This window comes from Gossypium hirsutum, chromosome D08 (genome assembly GCF_007990345.1).
Source record: "Gossypium hirsutum isolate 1008001.06 chromosome D08, Gossypium_hirsutum_v2.1, whole genome shotgun sequence".
Classification (NCBI taxonomy): Eukaryota; Viridiplantae; Streptophyta; class Magnoliopsida; order Malvales; family Malvaceae; genus Gossypium; species Gossypium hirsutum.
The window spans coordinates 31,379,304-31,406,313 of record NC_053444.1 but is presented as its reverse complement, the minus strand read 5'-3'; the positions used below and the strand labels follow the sequence as shown (position 1 = coordinate 31,406,313).

The 27,010-nt window shown below is 34.6% G+C and overlaps 1 protein-coding gene and 1 non-coding gene across 2 annotated transcripts; both read left to right on the top strand.

Annotated features, from left to right (window-relative positions):
• Positions 1-10,468: 10,468 nt before the first annotated feature.
• LOC107894867 (protein BOBBER 1) lies at positions 10,469-18,707 on the top strand. The gene is made up of 7 exons (XM_041099998.1): positions 10,469-11,038; positions 12,811-12,822; positions 17,749-17,909; positions 17,984-18,032; positions 18,235-18,401; positions 18,501-18,584; positions 18,669-18,707. Exons 1-7 carry the CDS (start codon positions 10,693-10,695, stop codon positions 18,705-18,707), a joined length of 858 nt encoding a protein of 285 aa, XP_040955932.1. The 5' UTR covers positions 10,469-10,692.
• A 7,726-nt stretch (positions 18,708-26,433) lies between these two features.
• On the top strand, positions 26,434-26,540 carry LOC121220694 (small nucleolar RNA R71). Its single transcript, XR_005917911.1, has one exon. It is a non-coding gene; the product is annotated as a small nucleolar RNA R71 (small nucleolar RNA).
• Positions 26,541-27,010: the final 470 nt, after the last annotated feature.

Here is a 27,010-nt window from a genome sequence, read left to right as displayed (position 1 = left end):
TCACACTCCACTCATATATATAATTCATTTTATACTAATTCCTCAAGACTAAACAACGTATACATGCTTTAATAACTCACAAGTCTAGCTTATATATTCACATGCATTCACAAGTTAAATGAAAATGACCCAAACTACAATTACATACACAATTTACCATGATAACATACTAACATTTCCATGAAACTTAAATAAACTCATTTAAGATATTATTCATATGTTTATGCATCCATCTCACATCGTATTATTACAATATATAAGATCACATTTAAACAAAAATTTGACACTTGAGGCTATGAAACATAAAAGTGGGCTAAACCACCACACATCGGATACACAGATCTCTAACATACCAATTGACTCATGGAGTCGAACATATCTTAAAAAGTGAAGTATAAAGATAACACTCTCCAATACACCAATCATGTCCCGTTAAATGAAGCTTAGCTCACATTCTCTTCTCTCTCCAACTTGTCCCAAGGTTTTAATGCCCAAAAACACAATAATATAGGTGAGTACTCACAATCCTATGGCATGCCAACTATATCCAACAGTTTCAAGAGATCACAAGGCCAAAATATCCAAAATTACACCTTTTTAATTACTAATTTAATGCACATCATCTCAATTCATATTCATCAATTTACATCACAACTTGTACACAATGCATGCTTATCGGATTCACATTTAATTGTAGTTTAAGTGCCACAATAATGCTTATTGAGCCATCACATATCCGACCACATATGAGTGCATTAAAATCAATACATCATATATCACATGCAAGTATTCTCACATATTACCTGTCATACTTCCATGCAAAATAATCAATAATAATGTATTTTTCCCATTTTGGCCAAATTTCTACTTTAGTCCTTGAACTTTTCAACATTTGTGATTTCATCCTTTCATCACATTCTCACTTCTAAAATTCTTTCTATTAATTGTCATATCCAAAATCACTTATTTTCATAAGAATTTCTTTAACTGAATCATTTTCAAATTTTCCCAAAAATTCACTATATTTAATACTAGAATAGTGTTACGTGTCTAATCGAAAATTTTGAGCTGATACCATTCTTTTCTCTTGTAATAAACATAAGGTAAATTTTGTTTAATTCCACTACGTTCTTATCTCATTTGATGTTTTTCATAAGCATAGGATCAATTTTGCAACCCAAAATGACATAAAATTAAAGCTTAATGCACATTACAATAATATGATATTTAAAAATAAATCACCTTACGTATAAAGGTAGGTTAAATTATTTTAATTTAACGAACAAAGTAAGGAAAAAAATCCTCCATCCCCGCCTTCTTGTCTCTTTAACATAATCTTGATGCATTATCCTATTATTTATCGAACATTGTTATATATATATATATATATATTAAACAAAAAAAATAAGAGACATTGACATTTTACATTTTTATTAAGCTCTTTTCCTAATATTTTCATATTTTTTTAAAAATAAGTATTTTAAGAGATTAAAAAATAAGATACTACTTTTTACCTATAAAATATAAAATATTTAATAATTATTTTAATTTAATTTCAAATCATATATTTCGAAGGATTAGTATACATATTAATTTGTTCGTAAAAAAATATTTCATTTTAGTATTTTAATTTTAGATGATATATTTAAAAGGATTTGTTTTATATGATTCCTTCAAAAAATCATTTTAAATGATATATTTAAATGAGTTAGTCTATATAACCACTCATGGGTAAGGGTGAGTAAACAATTATTTCTGTCGATTTGATTAGTTTTTTTTAACTTAACTGACCGTCATGTACAATAAATAAATTAATTGGCTTGTATAACATAAACCAACTAAATCGAACTCAATTAACATAACCAAACTCTTTGACTTATATAACATAGACCAACTGAACCAAACTGAATTAATAATAATTAATTCGGTTAGTTAAGTCGATTAACCAATTTATTAAAAACATATTATAATATATATAATAATGAAAATATAAATATAGTTAACTGACTTAACTAATTTATATATTATAAAGTATAAATATATCTAAAATATTTAACAATATTAAATATTAAATATTAAATTTATTATAGATACCTGATCCACATAACTAAATAAATAGACCTTACAATTAATTTATCTGTCTAAATTATTTAAACTAAAATCTACTTAATCTAATTGATCGGTAAGTGTCATGTTGGTTTTAACCAACTTATGCTCTTTTCTACTCATAAGTTTATCTATTTTATGTAAATTATTTATTTGATTAGCTCATATTACTTATTCCTGTATTTTTTTTGTCATTATGATGTTATTGTTATAATGTTTAATCTATATTTTGCTCAAGTTATCTATCAAATTATTGCACACTTTTTATATATAGCTTATTATTGTGATTCAATTTAGAAAAAAATATGCATGTGTACATTTTAAAAAGTTATTGCCCATTTTCTATATTTAAACCTGTCATATAATGATGTATTTTATATAATTTATAATAGTTATTCAATTTAGAACCTTTTTTGTATTCATATTCTTTAATATAAATTTTATGTCTTAATGATTGTTTTGTATAACTTTTACAGTTTCGTTTACTATTATAGTCTTCGTTATAATTATTTGAATTCAATTCTATTTTTTAAATATTAATATTAAATAATAATTATTTTGTATAATTAAAGTTAAATTATTTATAATTAATTATCTGAATCCTAGTTTAGCAAGATATAAAATATAAAAATTGTCTTGTTAAAATTTGAAAAGTTTAAATATTATATCCATTAAAAAGTAAAAATTAATCTGTCTTATTTTAAAAAAATAAAAAATACATGAAAAAATTCCATAAATTAAAAGAATAATGTGTCAAGTTTTTTTTGGTTTTAAGGGGAACAAACTTTATTTATCTACTAGTTTAAAGTCCAACACATAACTTATCCCTAGGAATCATCTAGTTGTAGATGATTTAAACAACCAAGTGAATTAGAACAAACACAAAATAAGTCATTTAATGAAATTACATTCAAGGAATAAGGAGGCTGAAAATTAATTCATTATTGTGCTAAAGCATTCACACATTTGTTCCCTTTTCAAAAGGCATAAAGCAGAGAACTAGAACTCATACAATGGAGGAGCACCATGCACTCATCGATCAAGTGAGACAAAAACAAGGTACGATTAGAAGTAGACTTCATAAATTGAATTACAGATATAGCATATACTTCAATCTCAAGATTCACAATGTTTAATTACCGAGCTAAGGTGAGCCATCTCAAAGCGCCCAAAATTCTGCTTCTACACTAATTTCTTTAGGGATATGTCAAAAAGCCTCTATTAAAACTGAACGTCGGTAATTGCAATATTGAACGCTCGCAAAGCAATAAAAAAGAAAAATAAAACACAAATTTTACATGGAAACCCTTTCGAGAAAAAACCATGGGCATAGGAGAAGAAAATTCACTAATATTGAAAATCGAATGATACAAGAGGAGTTTGGACTACATCTATTTAAAGGTTGAAAAACTTTTTTGTAATCAAAGTCAAATAGAGGAAGTGCAGTTCTATATGGATTCTGCTTGTGATGCATAGTCCCCTAGTTTTATCACTATATTTTATTTTAAGAAATTTTTTCACCACAAAATCTCAGCGAACAAGTTCTCCACCTCTTCCAGGAAACCCCTAAAGGGGTATTCTTTAACAATGAACACCAACAAGTCCAAGCAATGCTCAAACTTGTTTATACGAAGTGACTTAGTTATCATATCTAAAGGACTATCATGAGTACTAACTTTACTCACAACAATATCACCACGAGCAATAATATCACGCACAAAATGATACCAAACATCGATATGTTTTGTTTTCTCATGAAATACTTGATCCTTCGTAAGGAAGATGGCACTCTGACTATCACAAAACACTGTACTGATTTGAAGGTCTTTACTGAGTTTACCAAAGAGTCCCTTTAACCAAATAGCTTCTTTACAAGACTAAGTAATCGCCATGTACTCAGTTTTAGTAGTAGACAAAGCAATTGTAGTTTGCAAAGTGACTTTTCAATTGATTGCACAACCCTCAATTATAAAGACATACCTTGTAAGAGATCTTCTTTATCAAGGTCTCCAACAAAATCATAACCAACATACCCAATGACTCCATCTCTAATTCTTCCAAACTGTAATCAAACATTAGTAGTACCTCGTAAGTATCTGAAAATATACCGAACATTTTTCCAGTGTTCTTTACCAAGATTCACCATGTATCTACTAACTGCACTAATTGCATATGGTAAATCTGGACGTGAGCAAACCATAGCATACGTGAGAGATCCCACTACACTAGAATATGGAACACGTGACATGTAGTCAATCTCATCATTTGATTATGGAGACCAAGCCGATGAAAGTCTGAAGTGGGCTACTAATGTAGTACTAACAGGTTTGGCACTCTGCATATTGAACCCGAAAAGAACTTTCTCAATGTACCCTTCTTGACTTAGGTACCTTTTACATACTTTAATCTTTACTGCTCCTAAATCTTTCATCTCAAATTCTTCACTAAGCTGGGCTTTAATCTTTTTTATCTCTCATTTATCTTTTGCTACTATCAACATCTCATCAACATAAATGAGTAGATATACAATTGAACCATCACTGTTTTTCTTAAAATAAACACAATCGTCAAAGTTTTGAAATCATTAGTAGTCATAAATGAATTAAACCTCTTGTACCACTATCTTGGTAATTATTTCAGGCCATAAAAAGATTTTTTTCAGCAAGCAAACATAGTCCTCCTTTTTTAAGACTATAAAACCCTTTGGTTGTTGCATGTAAATATCTTCTTCAAGTTCTCCATGCAAGAACGTTGTTTTTACATCTAACTGTTCTAGCTCCAAATCATACATGGCTATAAAACCAAGCAAGGCTCGAATCAAACTATGCTTCACAATTGGAGAAAACACATCTATGAAGTCTACACTTGGAATCTAACTGTAACCTTTTGCAACTAGTCTTGTTTTATATCTAGGTTCTTCAACTACTAGAGTCCCTTATTTCTTCTTGAACACCCATTTACAACGTACAACCTTTTTACCCTCAGGAAGTTTCACTAAGTCCTATGTTCTATCTTTATGGAGTAATTCCATCTCTTATTGCATGGCAAACATCCACATTCCTAAATTTTCACGGCTAACCGTCTCAAAATAAGTATATGGCTCTTGATTTGCATCTATATCTTCAGCTACGTTTAAAGCATAAGCAACTAGATCACCTCGGTGAACTTCTTTGGAGGTTTAATTTCTCTTCTAGGTCTGTTCTTGGCAATAGAATATTGTGGGAAAGAAGCAACTCTACTCTGAGTTTTTGTACTAACTTGAGAAGTAGACTCTATTATAGATCCTAAATCAATCTAAAGCTCCACCTACTTTACATGTGTGTTTGAACTTTGCTGGTCTTTATTAGAAGAGTCTTTAAGAGGTAAGTTAGACATCATAGTAGTTTCATCAAAAACAACATCTCTACTAATTACAACTTTTCTCATTTCAGGACACCATAACTTATATCCTTTAACACCAATCTTATAACCAAGAAAAACACATTTAATGGATCTAGGTTCCAATTTCCTATTATCAAAATGAGCATACGTAGGACACCCTAAAATCTTCAAATCAGAATAATCAACAAGATTTCCAGACCATACCTCTTGTGGAGTCTTTTTCTCACTAGCAAAGGATAAAGACCGGTTAATTAGAAAACATGCGGTAGAGGTCACTTCAGCCCATAGCGACTTTTGTAACCAAGCATTTGACAACATACGTCAAACCTTTTCCATGATTGTTCTATTCACTCATTCTACAATTTCGTTTTGCTATGGAGTGTGGTGAACTGTCAAGTGTCTCACAATCCCTTCTTATTTGCATAATTCATTAAACTCATCAAAACAGAATTCCAAACCATTATCTATGTAGAGGTGTTTTATCTGTTTTCCTGTCTGCTTCTAGATCATATTTTTCCAAGCTTTAAACATGGAAAACACATCAATTTTCTACTTCAGGAAGAATGCCTAAACTTTTCTGGAAAATTCTTTAATGATCGTCAGCGTATAATTAGCTCCACCCCTTGAAGGCACTATAGATGGTCCCCAAAGATCAGAATGAATATAATCTAGTGTTCCCTTCATGTTATGGATTCCTCGAGTGAATCGAACTCTCTTTTGCTTCCCAAAAACACAGTGCTCACTGAACGTCAGTTTGCTAATGCCTTGTCCATCAAGAAGTTTTCTTTTGCTTAATTCTGCCATGCTGTTTTTATAATGTTGTTTTTGCTTTTATAATGTGTGACACCCCTAATTTGACCCTAGTCGGAAAGCGGTTTCGGGACCGCTAAACCGAGTCACCAAATTATTTAAATATGATATTTATTGTCTAAAATAAATGTGTGAAAATTTTAAGCTTCGATTTAGTAAATTTCATGTGAATTTAGTCAATAGGACTTATGTGTGACATTTTTGAAATGTGATAGATCAAAACATAAGGACCTATTAGTGCATGTTGAAAAAGGGGGGACTTGCATGTCAATTTTTCCCCCCCATCTAGTAGTGGCCGGCCATGACATTAGGATGGACAAAGGGTGATGGGCAAAACATGTCATAGACATGTTGTGTTGGTGCATCATGGGAGGAAACAATAAAATAAAATAAGGAGTATGGGTAATAAAATAATAATGGAAAGGTAAATGATGATGAAAAAAATTGTCTCATCCATGTTTCCCCCCCCCTTTGCGTGAATTGAAGAAAGAAAACAAAAAAAAAAGTGTTCATTCTTGAACATCTTTGGCCGAATAGAGGAAAGAAAGGAAGGGGAAGAGCTTGAGAAAATCGGCTATGGTGGTTTGCTAGACTAAGGTATGTTTGATGTTGTCCTTGAGATTCATGCATGTTTTTAGTTGTTAGTTTGAGTTCTACCTAGCCCATGGTTTAAATCTTTGCTATGAGATGGAGATGATATTCGGCCATGGGTGTTGTCTTCTTGGTTGATGTTTGATGTTGTGGTGATGAGGCATGAAGATGAGTTAAGTTTCGGCCAAGGTGGATTTGTGTTGATGTCATTTGCATGCTAAGTGTAAAGCTTTGTAATGATACATGTGATGGTGATTGATGACTCTTGGATTTTCTTTTTGGCATTTTTGAGTTAGACATTAAGTTCTTTGTGTAACCCATGACCAAAATTGAATGGTATGGTGTCTTGATGCATTCGGCCATGGTAGAAAGTAGATGTAAAATGGTAGTAAGGTGAAGTGCAAAATGTTAGTATTTGATTACTAGTGTATATATGCGTATTAGCCGAGTTTTGAACTTGAAACAAAATGATATATAAGCAATACAAGTAACTATACTTGTAGGAAGTAGTAAGCATATAATCGGCCTCAACATAGATATGCATATTCGGCCATAGGAAGAAGATTGGTGTTGCATGTATTCGGCTAGAGGCAAGCATATTGATGCTTTTATCTTGGCTTAGACAATCGGCTAAAAGAGAGTGTGGGCTAATATGTTGAATTGATTTATGATTTCATATGTATGTGACTTTAATGTCTAATGTATGTATATATGGGCTAAGTACCTTGAGTTCCTCTTTTGATGCTCAAATGATTAAATCAATTTATTTGTTAAATTAAGCTCAAGAGCTTAGAGGACCAAAGTTGTATAAGGGAAGGGAAAAAGTGATCGAATAGCCGCCGAAATTGTTCGACCACATCCGAGGTAAGTTTTAAGTGTTTAAACGTTGAGTAAATTCAATTATAATAGGACATGATGAGTTGATTTAATAAGATAAGATGTGGCCATGATATGTTCTAAGCTCAAATGGTAAGTTCTTAAGTGTTTGAGCTTAGGAATTTAAGGGTAATTTGAAATAGTCTGCTTCAGACAGCAGCAGTAACGTGACTTTAGAAAATCACCATAAATTTATGGACTTGAATTAGAGGCTGAATGAGACATGAAATTAAAGCTTAATGAGTCTAGTTTCTTATAAAAGAAACCGTGTAAGCAAAGGAATTTCCGATAATGAGATATTTAAAGTTGTGTGAGACGGTGTCAGAATGACTCCGAAATCCCCTGTTCTGTTTTTAGAAAATCATTATAAATTGTACAAAAATGGTTATAAGATAAAATTTATATGCTTAGACTCCTTAATGAGTCTAGTTTCAAATGAAATCAAATACAATACATTTTGAATTCTGTAAAATGAGAAATTTGATTCGTAGTGAAGAGTGGTCAGATTAGTCAAACAGTGAAACAGGGGAAACTTTAAGAAAAATCTGGTATTGATTGGACAAACCAAAAATTCTGGAAATTTTATGGATGGAAGATATACGAGTCTATATTCAGGAAAAATTAACGGAAAGTGATTTGGAGTTTTGTAGCTCCAGTTATAAATAATTTAGTGACTATTGCTCAGGAAAAATAGCTTGTGCTGAATTTGAGATTGTGTTGTAAACCTTGATAAACTTGTTTTAGTTGCTCATAAGCTATTGATTAAACCCATACGTGAATTCTAAATTGTGATATTGGAAAATGATAGATATAGATTCAGCCAAGACAGTGTGTATACGTGAAAGTATATGTGGTATGTGAAGTATATTTGGATAATTCTGATGTGAATACATGAAAATCTATATTTTGATTTAGGATTCTATGTGATGGATGTGAACATGCATATATGAGATAAGGCCTAATGGCCGATGTGATGAATGTGAAAGTGTATATATATGTGATAAGGCCTAATGGCCGATGTGATGAATGTGAAAGTGTATATATGTGATAAGGCCTAATGGCCGATGTGATGAATGTGAAAGTGTATATATGTGATAAGGCCTAATAGCCGATGTGATGAATGTGAAAGTGTATATATGTGATAAGGCCTAATGGCCGATGTGATGAATGTGAAAGTGTATATATGTGATAAGGCCTAATGGCCGATGTGATGAATGTGAAAGTGTATATATGTGACAGGGCCGAGTGGCCAACGTGATGGATGTGAAAGTGTATAAATGTGATAAGCCCCGAAGGGCATTTGTGTCAGTACTATATCCGGGTTAAAAACCCCGCAGGCTTTATGCGAGAATATTATCACTGATTAATGTCCGTAAGCTTCGTGCTCGTACTATATCCGAGCTCTAAAGACCCGATGACTACGTGTGGGGATTTTGTCCGGGTAAGACCCGATAACTTCGTGTGGAGATTATGTCCGGGTAAGACTTCGTAATAAGAATTGCTTATAAATATATTCAATGCGAAAGGTTAAACAGGTATGTACTCCAAGTTTATATGTGAGCTTGATTTGCACTAAATCATAAGGTAGTTATGTGATGCATACGAGAGCAATCTATGAGACTATTCCTATGATTATGTGACATCGGATCAGTGTGAGAGGTTATGTGAAATCATACGATATATCTATGTCACATGAGCTCACTTTTATGTGAAAGTTTATCTGCCTATTGTATATGATGAGATGTGCATATTCGGTAAAGGGATGGTATGCCCGAAGGAAGAGTGAAATAAAAATACGAACAACTATGTTATAATTTGATTGTTATCTGTTGACACTGCTTAAAACTTACTAAGCATTGTAATGCTTACTCCGTTTACTCTGTTTCCTCTGTTTTATAGATCTCATTGCGAAGCTACAGGCTCGGGGATCGTCAGCAACTAGTCACACTATCACTATCCACTGTTTGGTACGGCTATGTTTTGGATTATCTTATGGCATGTATAAAATAGACTAGTGGCGGAAGAATATTTTGGTTAATGTATATAAGCCATGCGAAAATGGCATCTTTTGAATGTTTACTTAGAGAAGTTTAAATTTTATCCCTAGCCGTGCTTAGTACTTATCTAAATGAATGACCTTTATTTCAAGAAAAAATTCAAAATTTTACGGTTCTGACATGAGTTACAAGCCCGGTAATGCCCCTTACCTATTCCGGCGACGGTCACGGGATAGGGGTGTTACATAATGTTTCTTCAAAATCTATATTTATAAATATAAGAAGTATAAATGATTCTAATGAATATTATAATCCTAAAATACATCAAAATTATCTTAATTTTGATCAATATTCACTTAATCAAAAAATATTTACAACATATTTACTCAATGTTAAAATAGATATATATCCCTGACAATTTGTTATTTCTTAAAAGTTTTACTTTTTTTTTTGCGATAATTTCTTAAACTTTTACATGATGGTATTTTTCTACATTTTAATAAGTTAGGTTACTTTACAAAATATTTTGCTTGTACAAAATTTAAGAATAATATGTCAAGGAGTAAAATTGCAGTTTGTACTACTAGATTTTCAATGTAATATTTACTACTTCATATGAAAAAGAAATTAAAATATATTCTGTTTGCACTAAATTTAATGCTAAAGTTGAATTTAAATAAAATAAAATGATAAAATTTAATTACAATACCAGATTTATCCTTATTACAATTTATTTAGCAGACTATAATTTTATACACAAAAAAAGTATGAACAAGCGCAACAAAAATAACTGTAAACTTGGGTTGGGAAGTCTTTGTTGAAATCTTCAAACTCCTTGTCCCATCTAGCAAGTATATATAAGCCCCTTCACAAACCTCCCGCTTCACCCAAAGAAATATAACACTCCCCTACTAACTAACCTAATATAGCCATGGCAATAATCTCCGAGGTCAAAGACGAAGGTGCGAAGCCTTCGGCTTCTTCATCACCAGAACCTAAACCGACATCGTTTGTTGCGAGCTTCAATCCGTCGAATGTTGTTGGGTTCTTGGAGAAGGTTTTCGATTTCATTGCGAAGGAGAGTGATTTTCTCGGGAAAGAGAGCGTGGATAAGGAGATCGCGCTGATTGCGAGAGTAGCTACGGACAAGTACTACAAGAAGAAGGCTGAAGAGATGGAGAAAAAGAAGAAGAAAGAGGAAGAGATCACGAAAAAAGCGGAGAAGGAGCCAACGGAGGCCGGTGGAAAAGATAAACAGACCAACCCTAACTTGAGAGGTTCATATTTCTCACTATCTTCTATTCACTTTAATTTTTATATTAACAATTACTACATTCAAATATCTAAATCTGAAATCGGTAGTGTTTTTGCGTAAAATATGAAAGTTTATTCTGCATAGACAATCAAACTTGGCTTACATGGTTAAGTTAAAAACCATATCAATAAAGCTAATTTTGAATTTTAATATAATATACAATTAAATTATATCCATTATAATGAAATGTAATAATTGTTTTTTTAATTAAACATAATGAATAATTAAAAAAATTGTTAAACTACATATAACAATAATTCAAAACTTTTTTTTTTCAAAATTATAGATATAAGAAGTTGATTAATTAAATTGAATTAGTTAATTATTTTATTACTTTTCATTGTTTATTTTGTCTTAATGATGAGAAAATTTTATTTCAAAATTAATTTTTTTTGATTTTATATCTTATTTAAACATTTAATTTATATAATTCAAATTTTAGTTGATTTAGATATATAATAAACAATGTTATTTACTTTGAATTTTTACATAAGATTGAGCTCCTTAATATTAGAGTAATGATTAAAAGTGGAAACTCAACTTCTTACATCTTTAATGATGTTTCGATGGATGTTCTATTTAGAGATGATAATATATATTGGACTCCTATTTAAGTTTTACTCAAATTTATCCACCTCAAATTTTATTCAATACTTTAGCTTTGATTTCAACCAATAATTCTCTTCAACTTTCCCAAAATTTTACATAATATTATATATATATGAATTTTTACAAAAATTAAACTAAATATATGTTAAAATTTTATAAAATAAAAATAAATTATAGTAACAATAAAAACATTTATAAAATTAAATATATTTTATATATGGAGACTGCGCACTAAACCTATCCGTCTGAAAGTTTTATGAAAAAAAGTGACCAACCTTTTCTTGAAACTTGATTCTCTCTCTCACTCTCTCTCTCTCTCTCTCTCTCTATCTCTCTCACACACACACACACATATTCATAGTTGTTTTTTTCTTTTTTTTTTTTGGCTACCCCTATCCTGGGTATGGTTTTCCATGTCTTTTACTAGAAGTAAAGTTAATAGTGGTCCATTAAGTGAGGGTTTTTCAACTGCTTGTTCTGTGGGAAGCACATTGGAATAGGTTGTGTGGAATCCTTTTGCCCCTATACGTTTTGGATTTTGGTGTAAGCAATGAGGTTTGATTGAGTAGATTTAATAATAACCTTGGAGCCTTCACCTGAAACTTGTTGACAAGTTTTTCAAATTTGATGGTAAAGGGTTTCACATAGAAACAATGTCTTGAAATTTTGAAGGCGAGGGAGGGGGGTGAGGAACAAGATATTTACTTGGTTCAATCACTTATTGAACTTTGTATAAATTATTCTAGTCTTGGATGTTTTAGATGGTTAAAGATACAATGGTTGCTGCAAAACTTTTCTTATACGTTGAATTGCAAGCTTTCTTCCTCTTGTTTTGGTAGATGTGTTAGCCCATTTACTTGTGCATCCTCAAATTTGGGGCTAATAATAGGTGTACATGGTTGTGCTCTGTAGTATGTTAACTTCACCAGTTGGCTACGAAAAGATATTACAATGTGTTGGAATGCTGGTTGAAAACGGACTAATTTTTATTTTGCTTTTAGCTGCATGCTTGTTGGGGATTGGGGACTGCATGTGAGATTTTGAATTTGCTTCTCTGGGATGCATGCATGTGGAAAAACTCAAAAGATCATTAACTGATACACCAATTTAATTGTTTGTGGACAGTTCCAAACAAAGGTGTTGAAAGGTGGTTAGCATGCAGCATTGAAGACCACCATGCAGAAGCAGCAGTTCGCACAAGAAAGCAAGGATGTTTAGTTTCATTTGAATTTTTTTTGTTTATGTAATGTAACCTAGTTCATTTTGAACTATGACAAGATGATATTTGATGTAAACTTGATGGTGATTGAGCTGTTTACCAGCTTTATTCATTTGCACAAGCTATCATTCCAATTTACTAGGAAGCTTAGTGGTAGTAGGTATAGTTTTGGTTAACCTACTGTCTTGACAAGCTAGAAGCTTGATTTATGTATTGGCATTAAGCCATTTTTTGATGAATGAATTTAATCAAGTTTTCATTCAAAAACTCTCTTCATTCTTCTTGCTTTATTCTCTTTAGTTTTCTGTTTGTTTCAGCTGCAAGCCACGACACTTGCTGCTCAAGCAATTGGCTGAAACTTGTTGTTAGTTGCTCTCAGCTCCAACAATTGGTATCTAGAGCCCTTGTCTTAGTGGACCTGTTGTTTCAAACCAAGGAACCCGATGGCTTCTTCAGGATTTTCACCAGCTGCACCACCTGTCTTCAATGGAGAAGGATTCCATATTTGGGTTGTCAAAATGAAGACTTACTGCAGGCATTCGACCTATGGGAGGTAGTCATTTCAGATGCAGAGCCAGCACCTCTCAGAGCAAATCCAACAGTTGCTCAAATGAGGCAACATGCTGATGAAAGAACAAAAAGACACAAGGCCATGTCATGCATACAAAACTGTGTTTCAGATGTGATTTTCACAAGAATCATGGCTTGTGAAACACCAAAGGAGGCTTGGGACAAGCTGAAAGAAGAGTTTCAAGGGACTGAAAGAACAAGGCAACAACAGCTTCTCAACTTGAGAAGGGACTTTGAAAATCTCAAGATGAAAGAAGAAGAAACAGTCAAGCAGTATTCAGACAGAATTATGGCTATTGTAAACAGCATAAGGCTCCTTGGAGAGCAGTTCAATGAAGCTAGGATAGTGGAGAAGGTTATAGCAACTCTGCCTGAGAGGTATGAGGCAAAAATCTCATCTCTCGAAGACTCAAGGGACCTGTCCACCATCTCCCTGACAGAGTTGATCAATGCTCTATATGCTCAAGAGCAGAGGAGAGCAAGCAGACTGGAGGAGCACCAAGAAGGTGCCTTTCAGGCAAGAACAAATATGGCCTACAAAGGCAAGAAGGACTGGAGAGACAAGCCAAAGAATGATGCTGCAAGGAGCAATGACCAGCCCTGCAGACATTGCAAGAGGCCAGGTCATCTAGAAGACAGATGTTGGTTCAGACCAGATGCAGTATGCCAACACTGCAAGAAGAAGGGCCATGTTGAAAGGGTTTGCAAAAATAGAACCAAGCCAAGGTAGAGTCAATATCAACAACCAAAGGTTGAAGCTCAAGTAGCTGAAGACAGCAGTGATCAAGAAGAGCAGGTCTTTGCTGTTTCTTGTTTAGCTGCTGAGAAGAAATGCTCAAAAGGTTGGTTGCTGGACAGTGGATGCACAAACCACATGTCACCAGATGCAACCATTTTCAAAACTTTGGACAGAACCTGTAAAACCAAAGTAAAAATTGGAAATGGTCAGTTTATAAAGGCTGAAGGAAAAGGGGATGTGCAGATATACACTCCTACAGGCATCAAAGTCATCTCGAATGTGCTATTAGTACCTGAGATTGACAGAAATCTTCTCAGCATAGCTCAACTTCTAGAGAAAGGATACTCAGTTGTGTTTAAGCAGAAAGAATGCCAAATTTTTTATCCAAATGGATCAAATTTCATGACAGTCACCATGACTGACAAGTGCTTTGAAGTGGAATGGCCAGATGACTCACATTCAGCCTGTATTGCCTCCATTGATGACTCCAAGCTATGGCACCAAAGGCTTGGACATGTTAACTTCAAATCAATGGCTCAGATGATTATTGAAGAATTAGCTGAAAACTTCATCAAAACAGTGAAGAATGATGAAATTTGTGAAGTGTGCCAGCAAGGAAAACAAGCAAGATTGCCATTTCCTGCAAACACAGCATGGAGAGCATCAGAGAAGCTGCAGCTTGTACACACTGATGTGTGTGGACCAATGAAGACCGAATCTCTCAATGGGAACAGGTACTTTATTCTTTTCATAGATGATCATACAAGATATTGTTGGATTTATTTTATGAAACAAAAATCAGAAGTTGCTCATGTGTTTTTGAAGTTCAAAGCTGCTGTTGAAACTGAAATTGGCCACAAACTTAAGACACTAAGGTCAGATAATGGAACTGAGTATACCTCAGCTCAGTTTCAACTCTATTGTAAGAATGCAGGCATTAAACACCAACTGACCAATGTGTATACACCTTAACAAAATGGGGTCAGTGAAAGAAAAAACAGAAGTTTGATGAACATGGCAAGGTGCCTCCTGTTTGAGAAAAATCTTCCTAAAACCCTGTGGGCTGAAGCAGTAAACACTGCAGTCTATCTTCAAAATAGACTTCCAACTAAAGCCTTAGCTCAGAAAACTCCATTTGAAGCCTGGTTTGGGTTCAAACCATCACTGGCTCATCTCAGAACCTTTGGTTGCATATGTTATGCACAAGTTCCAGCTGTGAAAAGAGGAAAGCTGGATAAAAGAACTCAAGCAGGGATTCTGATAGGCTACAGTGCAGTTAAAAAGGGCTATAGAATGCTGGAACCTTCTACAAATAAGATCCTTGTGAGTAGAGATGTTGTGTTCAATGAGAAGGCATGCTGGAACTGGGATAAAAATGAACCAGAGGCCGTAACTGAAGAACTTGCATCTGATCAAGTTGGAACTAATCAAGACACATTTGAAATGGATGTGGATGATGAACCAATCAGAGGAACTCGATCATTGGCTGATGTTTATGAAAGAGCTCAAGTAGCCATGGTAGAACCAAGTTGTTTTGAAGAGGCAGAAAGTCAACAAGGCTGGAAGCAAGCAATGATAGAAGAGATCAGTATGATAGAAAAGAATCAAACTTGGAGTCTAGTTGAAAGGCCAGCAAACAGGAAAATCATTGGAGTTAAATGGGTTTATCGAGTCAAGCAGAATGCTGATGGAAGCTTAAACAAATTAAAGGCAAGGTTAGTTGTCAAAGGCTTTAGTCAAAGGTATGGATTAGACTACCTGGAAACTTTTGCACCAGTGGCCAGGCTTGACACCATCAGATTGGTAGTGGCATTAGCAGCACAAAGGGAGTGGAAGATACATCAGCTTGATGTAAAGTCAGCATTTCTAAATGGATCCCTTGAAGAAGAGATTTATGTGGAACAACCTCAAGGTTTTGAAGTGTCTGGTAGAGAGGATATGGTATATAAGCTGAACAAAGCCTTGTATGGCTTGAAACAGGCTCCAAGAGCCTGGTATAGCAAGATTGACAGCTATTTGATCAGTTTGGAATTTGAGAGGAGTATTAGCGAGCCAACTCTGTATGTCAAAAAGACCAAGGCAGAAACTCAGCTCATTGTCTCATTATATGTCGATGACCTATTGGTGACAGGAGGAGATCAAGATATGCTGGTCAGTTTTAAAGCCAAAATGCAACAGCATTTTGAGATGTCAGATCTTGGGTTGATGTCCTACTTCTTAGGCATGGAAGTAACGCAAGCTGAGAAAGGAATTTGGCTAAGTCAGAAGACTTTTGCTATGAAGATTCTCAGAAAATTCTCAATGGAGAATTGCAAACCTACCAACACACCAATAGCTGTTGGAGGAAAGCTATCGAGTCAAGAGTTTTTTGAACCAGTGTGTGAGACAACTTACAGAAGTCTGATTGGCTGTTTGTTATATCTTACTGCCACTAGACCAGACATAATGTATGCTGTGAGCTTACTCTCGAGATTCATGTATTGCTGCAATGAAAGTCATTTTAAAGCAGGCAAGAGAATTCTCAGGTACATTAAGGGAACCCTGAGCTATGGAATGTTGTATACCAAGGCCAAGCATTCAAATTTGATTGGTTACAGTGACAGTGATTGGGCAGGCTCAGTGGACGATATGAAAAGCACTTCAGGCTATTTTTTCAATCTTGGCTCAGCAGTATTTTGTTGGAGTTCAAAGAAACAAGCACTGGTGGCTCAATCTACCGCAGAAGCAGAATATGTAGCAGCTGCTGCAGCAGTCAATCAAGCCATTTGGCTTAGAAAAATTCTAGTCGATCTCAACCTTGAACAAGAGGAAGCAACAGAGATAATGTGTGACAATCAATCGGCTGTTGCAATTGCAAAGAACCCTGTTTTTCATGGGAGGACAAAACATTTTAACATTAAGCTTCATGCAGTTCGAGAAATGCAACAAGCTCATGAAGTGAAACTGGTTCATTGCAGTTCTGATGAACAATTAGCTGATATTTTAACAAAACCTCTTAATGTTTCAAGGTTTCAAAGCTTAAGAATGAAGATGGGAGTTAGCAACATGCTAACCAAGGAGGAGTGTTGAAAGGTGGTTAGCATGCAGCATTGAAGACCACCATGCAGAAGCAGCAGTTCGCACAAGAAAGCAAGGATGTTTAGTTTCATTTAAATTTTTTTTGTTTATGTAATGTAACCTAGTTCATTTTGAACTATGACAAGATGATATTTGATGTAAACTTGATGGTGATTGAGCTGTTTACCAGCTTTATTCATTTGCACAAGCTATCATTCCAATTTACTAGGAAGCTTAGTGGTAGTAGGTATAGTTTTGGTTAACCTACTGTCTTGACAAGCTAGAAGCTTGATTTATGTATTGGCATTAAGCCATTTTTTGATGAATGAATTTAATCAAGTTTTCATTCAAAAACTCTCTTCATTCTTCTTGCTTTATTCTCTTTAGTTTTCTGTTTGTTTCAGCTGCAAGCCACGACACTAGCTGCTCAAGCAATTGGCTGAAACTTGTTGTTAGTTGCTCTCAGATCCAACAAAAGGCAATGGTCTTGATCTGGAAAACTACTCTTGGACACAGACCATACAAGAGGCCACTGTTATCGTTCCCGTTCCACCTGGAACAAGATCCAAGTCAGTTGAATGTCAGATGAAGAAGAGCCACCTAAAAGTTGGACTCAGGGGCCAGCCTCCTATTATTGATGTAAGTTGGTGCATGTGCTTTCAAACAGTTCCTACTTGGCTCACATTGAACAAATATTTTTCTCTTATTTTCAGGGGGAGCTTTTCCAAGCTATCAAGCCTGATGATTGTTACTGGAGCATGGGTATGTATGTTATCACAAAGAGAAACAGATCACTGTATGCATAGATGTTGTTTGATCTTGTTTTTAATTTGTTTTGTTCAAAAGGAGTTTTATGTTAAATTTTACCAGGTAATTTCTCTTTTGCTTCTCTTGATCTCGATTGTAGTATTTTTGCATTAAAATTGGTGGTAATTAAAAACAATTATTCGCACGATTGGTGTAGAGGATAACGATTCAATCTCAATCGTGTTATCAAAGCAAAGCCAATTGGAGTGGTGGAAATCATTGGTTAAAGGAGAACCTGAAATTGACACTCAGAAAGTTGAACCAGAGAGTAGCAGAATTTCCGACTTAGATCCAGAAACACGACTAACAGTGGAGAAGCTGATGGTAATTACTTCTGCCTTGTTCGTTATATACATATTTTTCTTCTTTTTACGATAATTAGTTGGTAAAGTATGGGTTAAATCACCATATTTGGTTGTGTAGTTTGACCAGAGGCAGAAGGCATTGGGGCTTCCAGCCAGTGATGAGATTCAGAAACAGGCAATGCTAAAGCAATTCATGGCCATGGTAACTATCCTCCCTAGTCTACTCCACCTAGTTTTCCCCGTATTGGATGAAATTTACTCAATTTGTTTTCTTGATTTATTGCAGAATCCTACTATGGACCTGTCAAACGCAAAGATGATGTAGATGGGAGAGTAACCAACCACTCATCCGTGGCCAATCATTATCCATAAAAGTATTCCCCTATTTTTGGAGACCGTAATAGGAATGAGGACTTAGTTTATTTTCAATTTTTGGGAAATCAATCTCCTTTTGTTAACTTATTTAATCTATTTTAAGCTTTTAGCTGCTGTTAAACAAACTTTACAATGCTAGCTCCTTTTATCCCTAAATAATGTTTGGTTTTCTCAAACATCCTAACAAGCACCTAACTCACTGTATTATTATCTTTACTGATATGCTTCATGAAGCCGTTGCCGTTGCAAATTAGTTATAGATTTAGCATCGGACCAAGTTATGGAAACATGCATGCAGGCACGCAGGGATGGATCCAAGGGGCGCTGGGGGCGATCGAGCCCTTTGGAATTTTCAGATTTTTGAATTTTATATATAAATTATCATGTATTTTAGATTTGGTGCTCACATTGTATAACATTCACCCCCATGACGAAATTGTATTTAATACGATTCGTCCCCTTAAGCCATAAGATTATACTTTATATTAATGGTCACTAAACTAACTATAAATACGACAAAGGCAAGCACATCTATTGAACAATAGTATAGTTATGGTGAGTAGGGAATATCGTATCTACGAGGACTAAAAGTCCTAGTAATTACCGTTTTTCTATTATTTACCCGACAAATTGGAATGATTGTTTTTAGTCTAAATTTGCTAACCTAATTTATCTAATAATGTAACAGAGAATGAAATAGGAAAATACTCAAAAATAACTAATGAGATAGACAATACCCATGAAAGAATCCACCTAAACTTCACCTATTATTATGAATCTGAATTAAACGATTTATTCACTTGTGTCTTAATCCGTAGAAATCCCTAAATTATGTTAATATCTCTTTCGAGAGTAAGAACAACTGACTCTAGGTTGATTAATTGAACTATCTTTCTAATTAAAACCCCTATCGTCGCATTAACTCGATCTAGGGATTCCCCAATTAGATTTGACTCTAATCTGGTAGATTTATGTCGTCTTATTTCTAGGATTGCATGCAACTCCACTCAATTATACTAGATCTACTCTTAAATATGAACTTTTGCTCCATTGAAATAAACACATTAAACATTAATTAATATCCCAAAAATATTAAAACACGAAATAAGCATACATAATTGAGAACAAGAATCATGTATTTATCGCGTAAAAACAAAAATTAAATAATAAGATTCATCATAGGTTTCATCCTCCCTAGGTATCTAGGGAATTTAGTTCATAATCCTGAATAGAAACATCTAAAAGTTAGGATAACCACAAGACATAAAGAAACTCAATAAAACTTTGAAAGAAATTAAATGGAAATCTTCGATGTTGACTGAAATCTGCTTCTGAATTGATTCCGATGGCGTTCTTCGAGTGTTTTCTTCGATCTTCTCTGGTTGCCCCCTTATATCTTCGTCTAATTGGTATTTATAGACTTTAGAATGCTCAGAAAGCCTAAAAATAGGGTTTTCCCGCATATTTGGGAAATAGGATGTGATATCGACACGGGCTGACACATGGGTGTGTGGCCAGCCCGTGTGGCTCATATGGGCATGTGGCCAACCCGTGTGGAAATGCCCAAGCCGCGGGGATCCTGAAAACAACTTTATTTGTCCAATTTTGGCTCGTTTTTGGCTCATTTCACTCCCAAATGCTCTCCTATGTATAGAAACACGAATTTAAATGATTAAAAGCATCAAATTCACTAATTTCCATAATTAGTCATCCAAAATGCATTAAGAATGAGATTAAAACATGTTACTTTTATAGCTTATCAAATATCCCCACACTTAAGTGTTTGCTTATCCTCAAGCAAAATTTTCATCTCACATTAAAATTAGTCTTTCTCAACTTGCAATTCTCATCAATAATGTCTCAAAATAATTTATAAAGAATCATGCATTGGCAATTCAACTAAAAGAGTATTAAAGACTCAAACAATCCAAGCTAATATTTTTAAACATGAAAATATAGGTGTCTCCCCTTATTTAAGTAGTTACCTTTAATTCAAAATCGACAAGAATCGACATCCTCACTAAAGATTCACTCAAATCACTCAAAGTGTTTAAGGTTCAAGAATAAGCACTCAATACTCGAATAAGAAATGTTATTACCATAGGCTTGCATGAAAATCAAATCTCCACCACTATAAAATGATATGATATACAAATTCGAAATGTCTTTAAGAGGTTGTAATGGGGCTTAGGTTAAGGGTGTGGAGAAAGGCTGAAAAAGATGGTTAAAATCGAGATCAAATTGATAAATTACCAAACTAGAAAAATAACAAATGCTGAATAAACAAGTGCATAAATCAAGAACTATTCAAGAATAAGAAAACGAGTTTCTTCTCAAAATATGAATTTAACTATTCAAGCTCAATCATAGAATTAAATATTAATCAAATTTTTTTCTCCTTTTTTTTATCTAGAACAATCAGAAATAATTCAGCAAGTCAAACAGAAGAGCATAGTTAAACAACTAACCAAATCAAATCTCGGCAAAAAGGGAGTCAATAAAATGAGAAAACTTCTAAACAAAAAAAGATGAGGTATGAGTTAACATTAATGGGAAAATTAAGAAATGGTGTTTTAGGTTCAAGGGGTTCACTATGGGTTAATTAAAAAGGCAGACTTTTTTATGGGAAAAGTGGGTTAAAACCTAAGTGCCTTTATCATCTCAGTATATCAAATCAAATGTGTGGTCTCGACATGTATAATCGAAGCAAGTTCTAGAATAACAAATCAAATTGACACACTCATAACCAATAATAAAAAGAGCAGGATAAATGTATGCTCTAAAGGCTCAAAATCTCACAGAAAATTATGGTTTTTTATGTTAATCTTGCAAATCTCAAATTTCAAGATAATACTTCAATTTAGGGAAACAACCTAAAAAATTTTAATTTCAAAAAAATAACTTATCATTCTTGATTCTCTCATGTCTTAAAGTTTAAACAACCAATACACGATTATCAACAAATTAATCTAAAACACATCAACAAAATTCCAAATCGACAAAAATTCATTCTAATGGAAGTATGAGAAAATTACATAAAAATATTACATAATTCAGGGATTTTCTAATAATAATATAAATAACCTCCCCACACTTAAAAGGTACAATGTTCTCAATGTAAAAATAGATATAATCATAGTATAAGCAGAATATCATAAGTGAGAGAGAAAACTGAAGCTGCCTTAAATATTGGATGAAATTGCCAAAATGATGAAAAGTGGAATTGTAGGTAGATCTAAATGTCGTGCATGATTCTGAGCAAACTAATAAGAAAATAAACATAAATAGTGAAGAAGATTAAAAGGTTACTAACTCGATTAGAAACAACCATAAAAATAAATATATAGTTGAAAAGATAAGAAACGAAATAAGTCTAAGAAAATAACAATAAAAAGAACTAAAAATAAAAATGAACTTAAAAATAAAAATACAAATACAAATACAAATACAAATACAAATAAAAATAAAAGGAAAACAAATAAACTCAATGGTCCTTGTCATTGGAGGCATCTGTAGGGTGAGTTGCTGGTGTCGAAGAAGAGATGTAGAGGTGCTGATAGATCTGCTGCAGTGTCGCATCAATACTATCAAACCTCTGAAAGCAGTGCTACTCGAAGCGAGTGAACCGCTCGGAGAGGTCTTCTAATGTAGTAGGAGAAGAAACAGGACGGTGACTCGAAGGTGGAAGATGAGGTGGGTCCTCGTGATGGAAAGGGACATCATCAGTGAATTCCTCGGGCTCATCCTAAGGGTTAGAATGAGATAATCGATACTGAGGAGGATCCACTCCACAAAGTCGCTCGATCATCCTCATATGGGTCATGCTTAGTATTCTCTGTCGGGACATCTTGTTGGCGAGTGTAAGCGAGGAGGAATTCTCTGCTGTGTCGAGGAGACAGAAGTGTTGAGCGAGTCGAGCCTCATAAGGGCCTAAATAGGTAGGATCCTTCTTGTTGACGTTTGTCTGATGGCGAAAGGCGAGGGCGATGAAGTAGGCTAAATAAAAAGTATGCCCTGTGGCCATGCTCCATAAAAAATATGCATCGGTGGTACTGACGACTCCTATGCTCTCCCTCCTACAGATCAATGTGTGAACTAAGAGAGCATGAATATACTGTAAGGCCGGAAGAAGAGAAATCATTTTCGAGTGACTTGCATCATAAGGTGTTGTACTCACCGTAAGATCTACCCAACAACTAGATGGCAAGTAGTGGATGTGTCGATGTAGGCAGAATAAGTTCTCGACACTCATAAACTCCTCGTGTATAGTCCCAAAGGAGCACCGAACTCAGCGACACTCATATGGCATACCAGGCCATCGAGTCGGAAAGTGATGGTACTCGGCTCGTTATAAGTCGTCATCACATACTAGAGAGTAAATGTAGAGTAGAAGTCCAAATTCAACTCCATGTATATGGGATCAATGATAAAGAATAACCGATCCCGCGGGGCTGTGGCAATAAAGGCGTGCACATGATCAACTAATTGGTCCTGCTCCAAAGCAACCTAATCAATACAGTGGCCTAAATCGTGTAGTCATAGTCGAAGTAGCTTATATAAATCCTTCTAGGAACCCGCTAAAAATCGAAGATAAGGGTGTCAAGCCTCGACAGAAGCGCTCGAAGAAGAGGTTGTGCCTGGAGTCTTTCGTTTTTTCGAAGTGAGAACGGTGACCTTTGATTTACAGCGAGTGTTTGTCATGGTATGCCTGAAAAATAAAATGATCCACTTTCAAAAAAATAGTATAAGGATTACCAAATACACAAACAGAGAAGCCGACAAAGCAATCGTGTAAACTAAAATACGACACTAAGAAGCATCTTAAGACGCACAACCCAATCTAAACAGCCTAAATAGAGAATCGACTCGTAGAATAATATGTTCTAGTATCAATCATGGAAAAATTAGGTGCGAATGCTACTAATTATGCAAACAAATTCAGAAGTAAGAAAAACAATAATGAAGGGAAATAAAAATAAGAAAACTAAATAGAAAATAAAAATGATAATAAAGACAATAATAGCAATAAAAACGGTGAACAAGTAGTAAAGAATAATAGACTAATGATAAGAAGATTAAGAATGATAAGAAAAATAAAATAACGAATAAAAAAACTAGAATAATAAGCCAAAACAATAATAAACAACTTAGAAATAATAATAATAACTAGAGAAAGAAAATAATAATAACAAAGAATAATAATAACATACAAATAAATAAAATAAAATAAAATAAAATAAAATCAAGCAAACAAAGGGTGGTGACTAGAGTTGTAGACAGTGGCCGGAGTTATGGCGGGGACAGATGTTAGGGGATGATGCAGCTGAGGGGGTGTGTGTTTGTGTGACATAGAAAGGGGAAATGGTGGTGGAACGGGGCTCGTTGTGTGTTGTTCGGCTGGGGTTGTGGTGGGCTATCGATGGGGGAAGAGAAAGGGTGAGAGAAAGAGTAGAGGTTGTGATCGACAGGGGTTGGGTTCGAATGTGGGTCGGCGAGCAAGGGGATGATGTGCAGGGAGATAGAGGGGGTGTCTTGTGCGTGTGTGGCTTAGCGAGGAAGAGTGGTTTGGGGGTTTGAAGGTGGTTGAGCAAGGAAGGGAGGTCGATTAAGGTGAAGGTGCGATTGATGACCAGAGATGGTGAAGTAAACGGCGGTCGGCAGTGTTGGGGTGCTAAGGAACAACGAGTTAGGGTTTGTTTGTGAGAAACGAAGAAGATGAATGTAAAAAATAATAATTTAGGGTTTGGGGGTTAAAAGGGGGACATGATCATGTAAGGGCCCGTGTTAGGCCACACAATTGTGTCAAACGCCCCTGTGGTTCTTTCTTTTCCTGTGTGACGTTCAAAAAAATAAGCCTAGTCTTCACACGACTATGTCGCACGGTTGTGTACCTTACCCGTGTAACTTTCTAACTTGATTTAAAATTGAAAAGATTAGCTTCAAGTTTCACACGGCCTAAGACATGCCCGTGCAGACTATTTTAGGTCGTGTAATAGTCAAATTTTAGAAAAATTAAATCCCAGGATCCACATAGCCAAGGACACTCCCGTGTGTCCAGGCTATGTGGATCACACGGCAATATCGCTAGGTCGTGTAACTCACTGTCAAATCCCTTATAGTGCACACGGACTTTTTTATTAATTTTGAAAATTAATTAGTTTTAAAAATAACATGAAATAAAATTAAGAGAATTAGATGTGTTAACACTCAGGTTGCCTCTCGAGAAGTGCTTATTTCAAGTCTAAGCTCGACTTACCTCGTATTCATCCAAACTAACATCAATTATAGATCTAGCAGTTGCTAAAAAGGGCTGACCTAGAATCAAAGCTACGTCATTATCCTCATCTATGTCTAAAACAACAAAATCAACTAAGAATATGAATTTATCAATTTTTATAAGAATATATTCAATAATACCCTTAGGAAATCTAATGGTTCTATCTGCTAATTGAATACTCATCTTGGTTTGTTTAGGTTTCCTAAGACCTAATTTTTTAAACATTTTATAGGGCATGGTGTTAATACTTGCCCTTAAATCAGCCAAAGCATTATTAATATTCAAACTACCAATTAAATAAGGAATAGTAAAACTCCCTAGATCTTTCAACTTGTTGGGTATTTTATTTTGTAGTATGGCTGAGCAAATTGCATTTAGCTCCACATGTGACGAATCATCTAACTTCTTTTTGTTTGCCAAAAGCTCATTTAAAAAATTAATTGAATTGGGCATCTACGAAAGAGCTTCAATAAATGCTATGTTAATATGTAATTTTTTCAGAAGTTTAAGAAATTTACCAAATTGTTCGTTCGTGTGGTCTCTCTTCGTCGCATTAGGATATGACACTCAAGGTTTATATTCTTTACCAACTGGTTTTTGTTCATTCTGGCTTACCTAAACCTTACCGTTACGTACAATAATTTCTTGCGTCGGTTCTAGTTTAGATTCAACTAACCCTTCTTCATCTCACACAGTAATTGCATGAAGTTGTTCCCTTGGGTTAGTTTCAGTATTGCTAGGCAAACTACCTTGTGGTCGTTCTAAAATTAACGTAGCAAGTTGGTCGATTTGGTTCTTGAGTCCTTGAATTGATGCTTGTTGGTTTTTAAGTGCTGCTTTAGTGTTTTGAAAGCAGTTTTTTGACATTGAGATAAACTTGGTTAACATCTCCTCAAGGTTGTTGGTAAGGTTGTTGTTGAAAGCTTCGAGGGGGTTGTGCTATTTGATTCCCTTGACCACCCCAAGAGAAATTGGGATGGTTCCTCCAACCTGCATTATAGGTATTACTATAAGGGTTATTTTGAGGCCTAGAATTATTACCCATATAATTGATTTGTTCGTTCTCTGTGCTAGGGTTGTAGGGTAAGTATTCTGGATTGTTAATTCCTCATCCATTCGTATCGCATTGCATCATCGGATGTACCTATGTAGAAACATATAAACTATCAATTTTCTTATTTAATTGTTCTACCTGATTCGATAACATGGTGATTGCATCTAAATTAAAGACACCGATTGCTTTCATCGTCTTCGTCCTCATGACTTTCCATTGATAATTATTTAGTGCCATCTCCTCTATAAACTCATAAGCTGCTTCGGGTGTTTTATTGTTAAGTATACCACCAGCTGCTGCATCGATCAGTTGTCTAGTTGAGGGATTCAAATCATTGTAGAAGGTAACCCATGGTGAAGGCACCGTCTCAATAAGTCCTTGTACCTCTCCCATGCATCATATAGGGTCTCTAAATCAATCTGAACAAAAGAAGAGATATCATTCCTCAACTTAGTTATCTTAGTCAGTGGGAAGGAAGTACTTCAATAGGAATCTCTCGTTCATTTGATCCCATGTAGTGATGGAACCTCATGGTAAAGAATTCAACCACTGTTTAGCTTTGTTACTCAACAAGAAAGAGAATAATCGTAGGCGAATGTCGTCAGAAATGCCATTTATCTTGAAAGTATCATAGACTTCCAAACTATTGTATCATCTAAATAATTTTCGATTTCAGTTTGAAATTATTCACAGCAATAGTGGGTCTCACAATACTCAATTCAGCCCCAATTAGAGTGGGATTGGCATAATCACACATAGTTCGAGGAACAGTATCTGGATTTGTAGGATTTGCAGCAACTGCAGGAGGTAGCTGATTATTCTGATTGTCACCCATCTCCTCAGTAATAATAATGTCCTCTTCGTCTACTATATTCTGTCGACTTTGTCTTACTTCTCTACGGTTTCTGCAAGTAGTACTTTC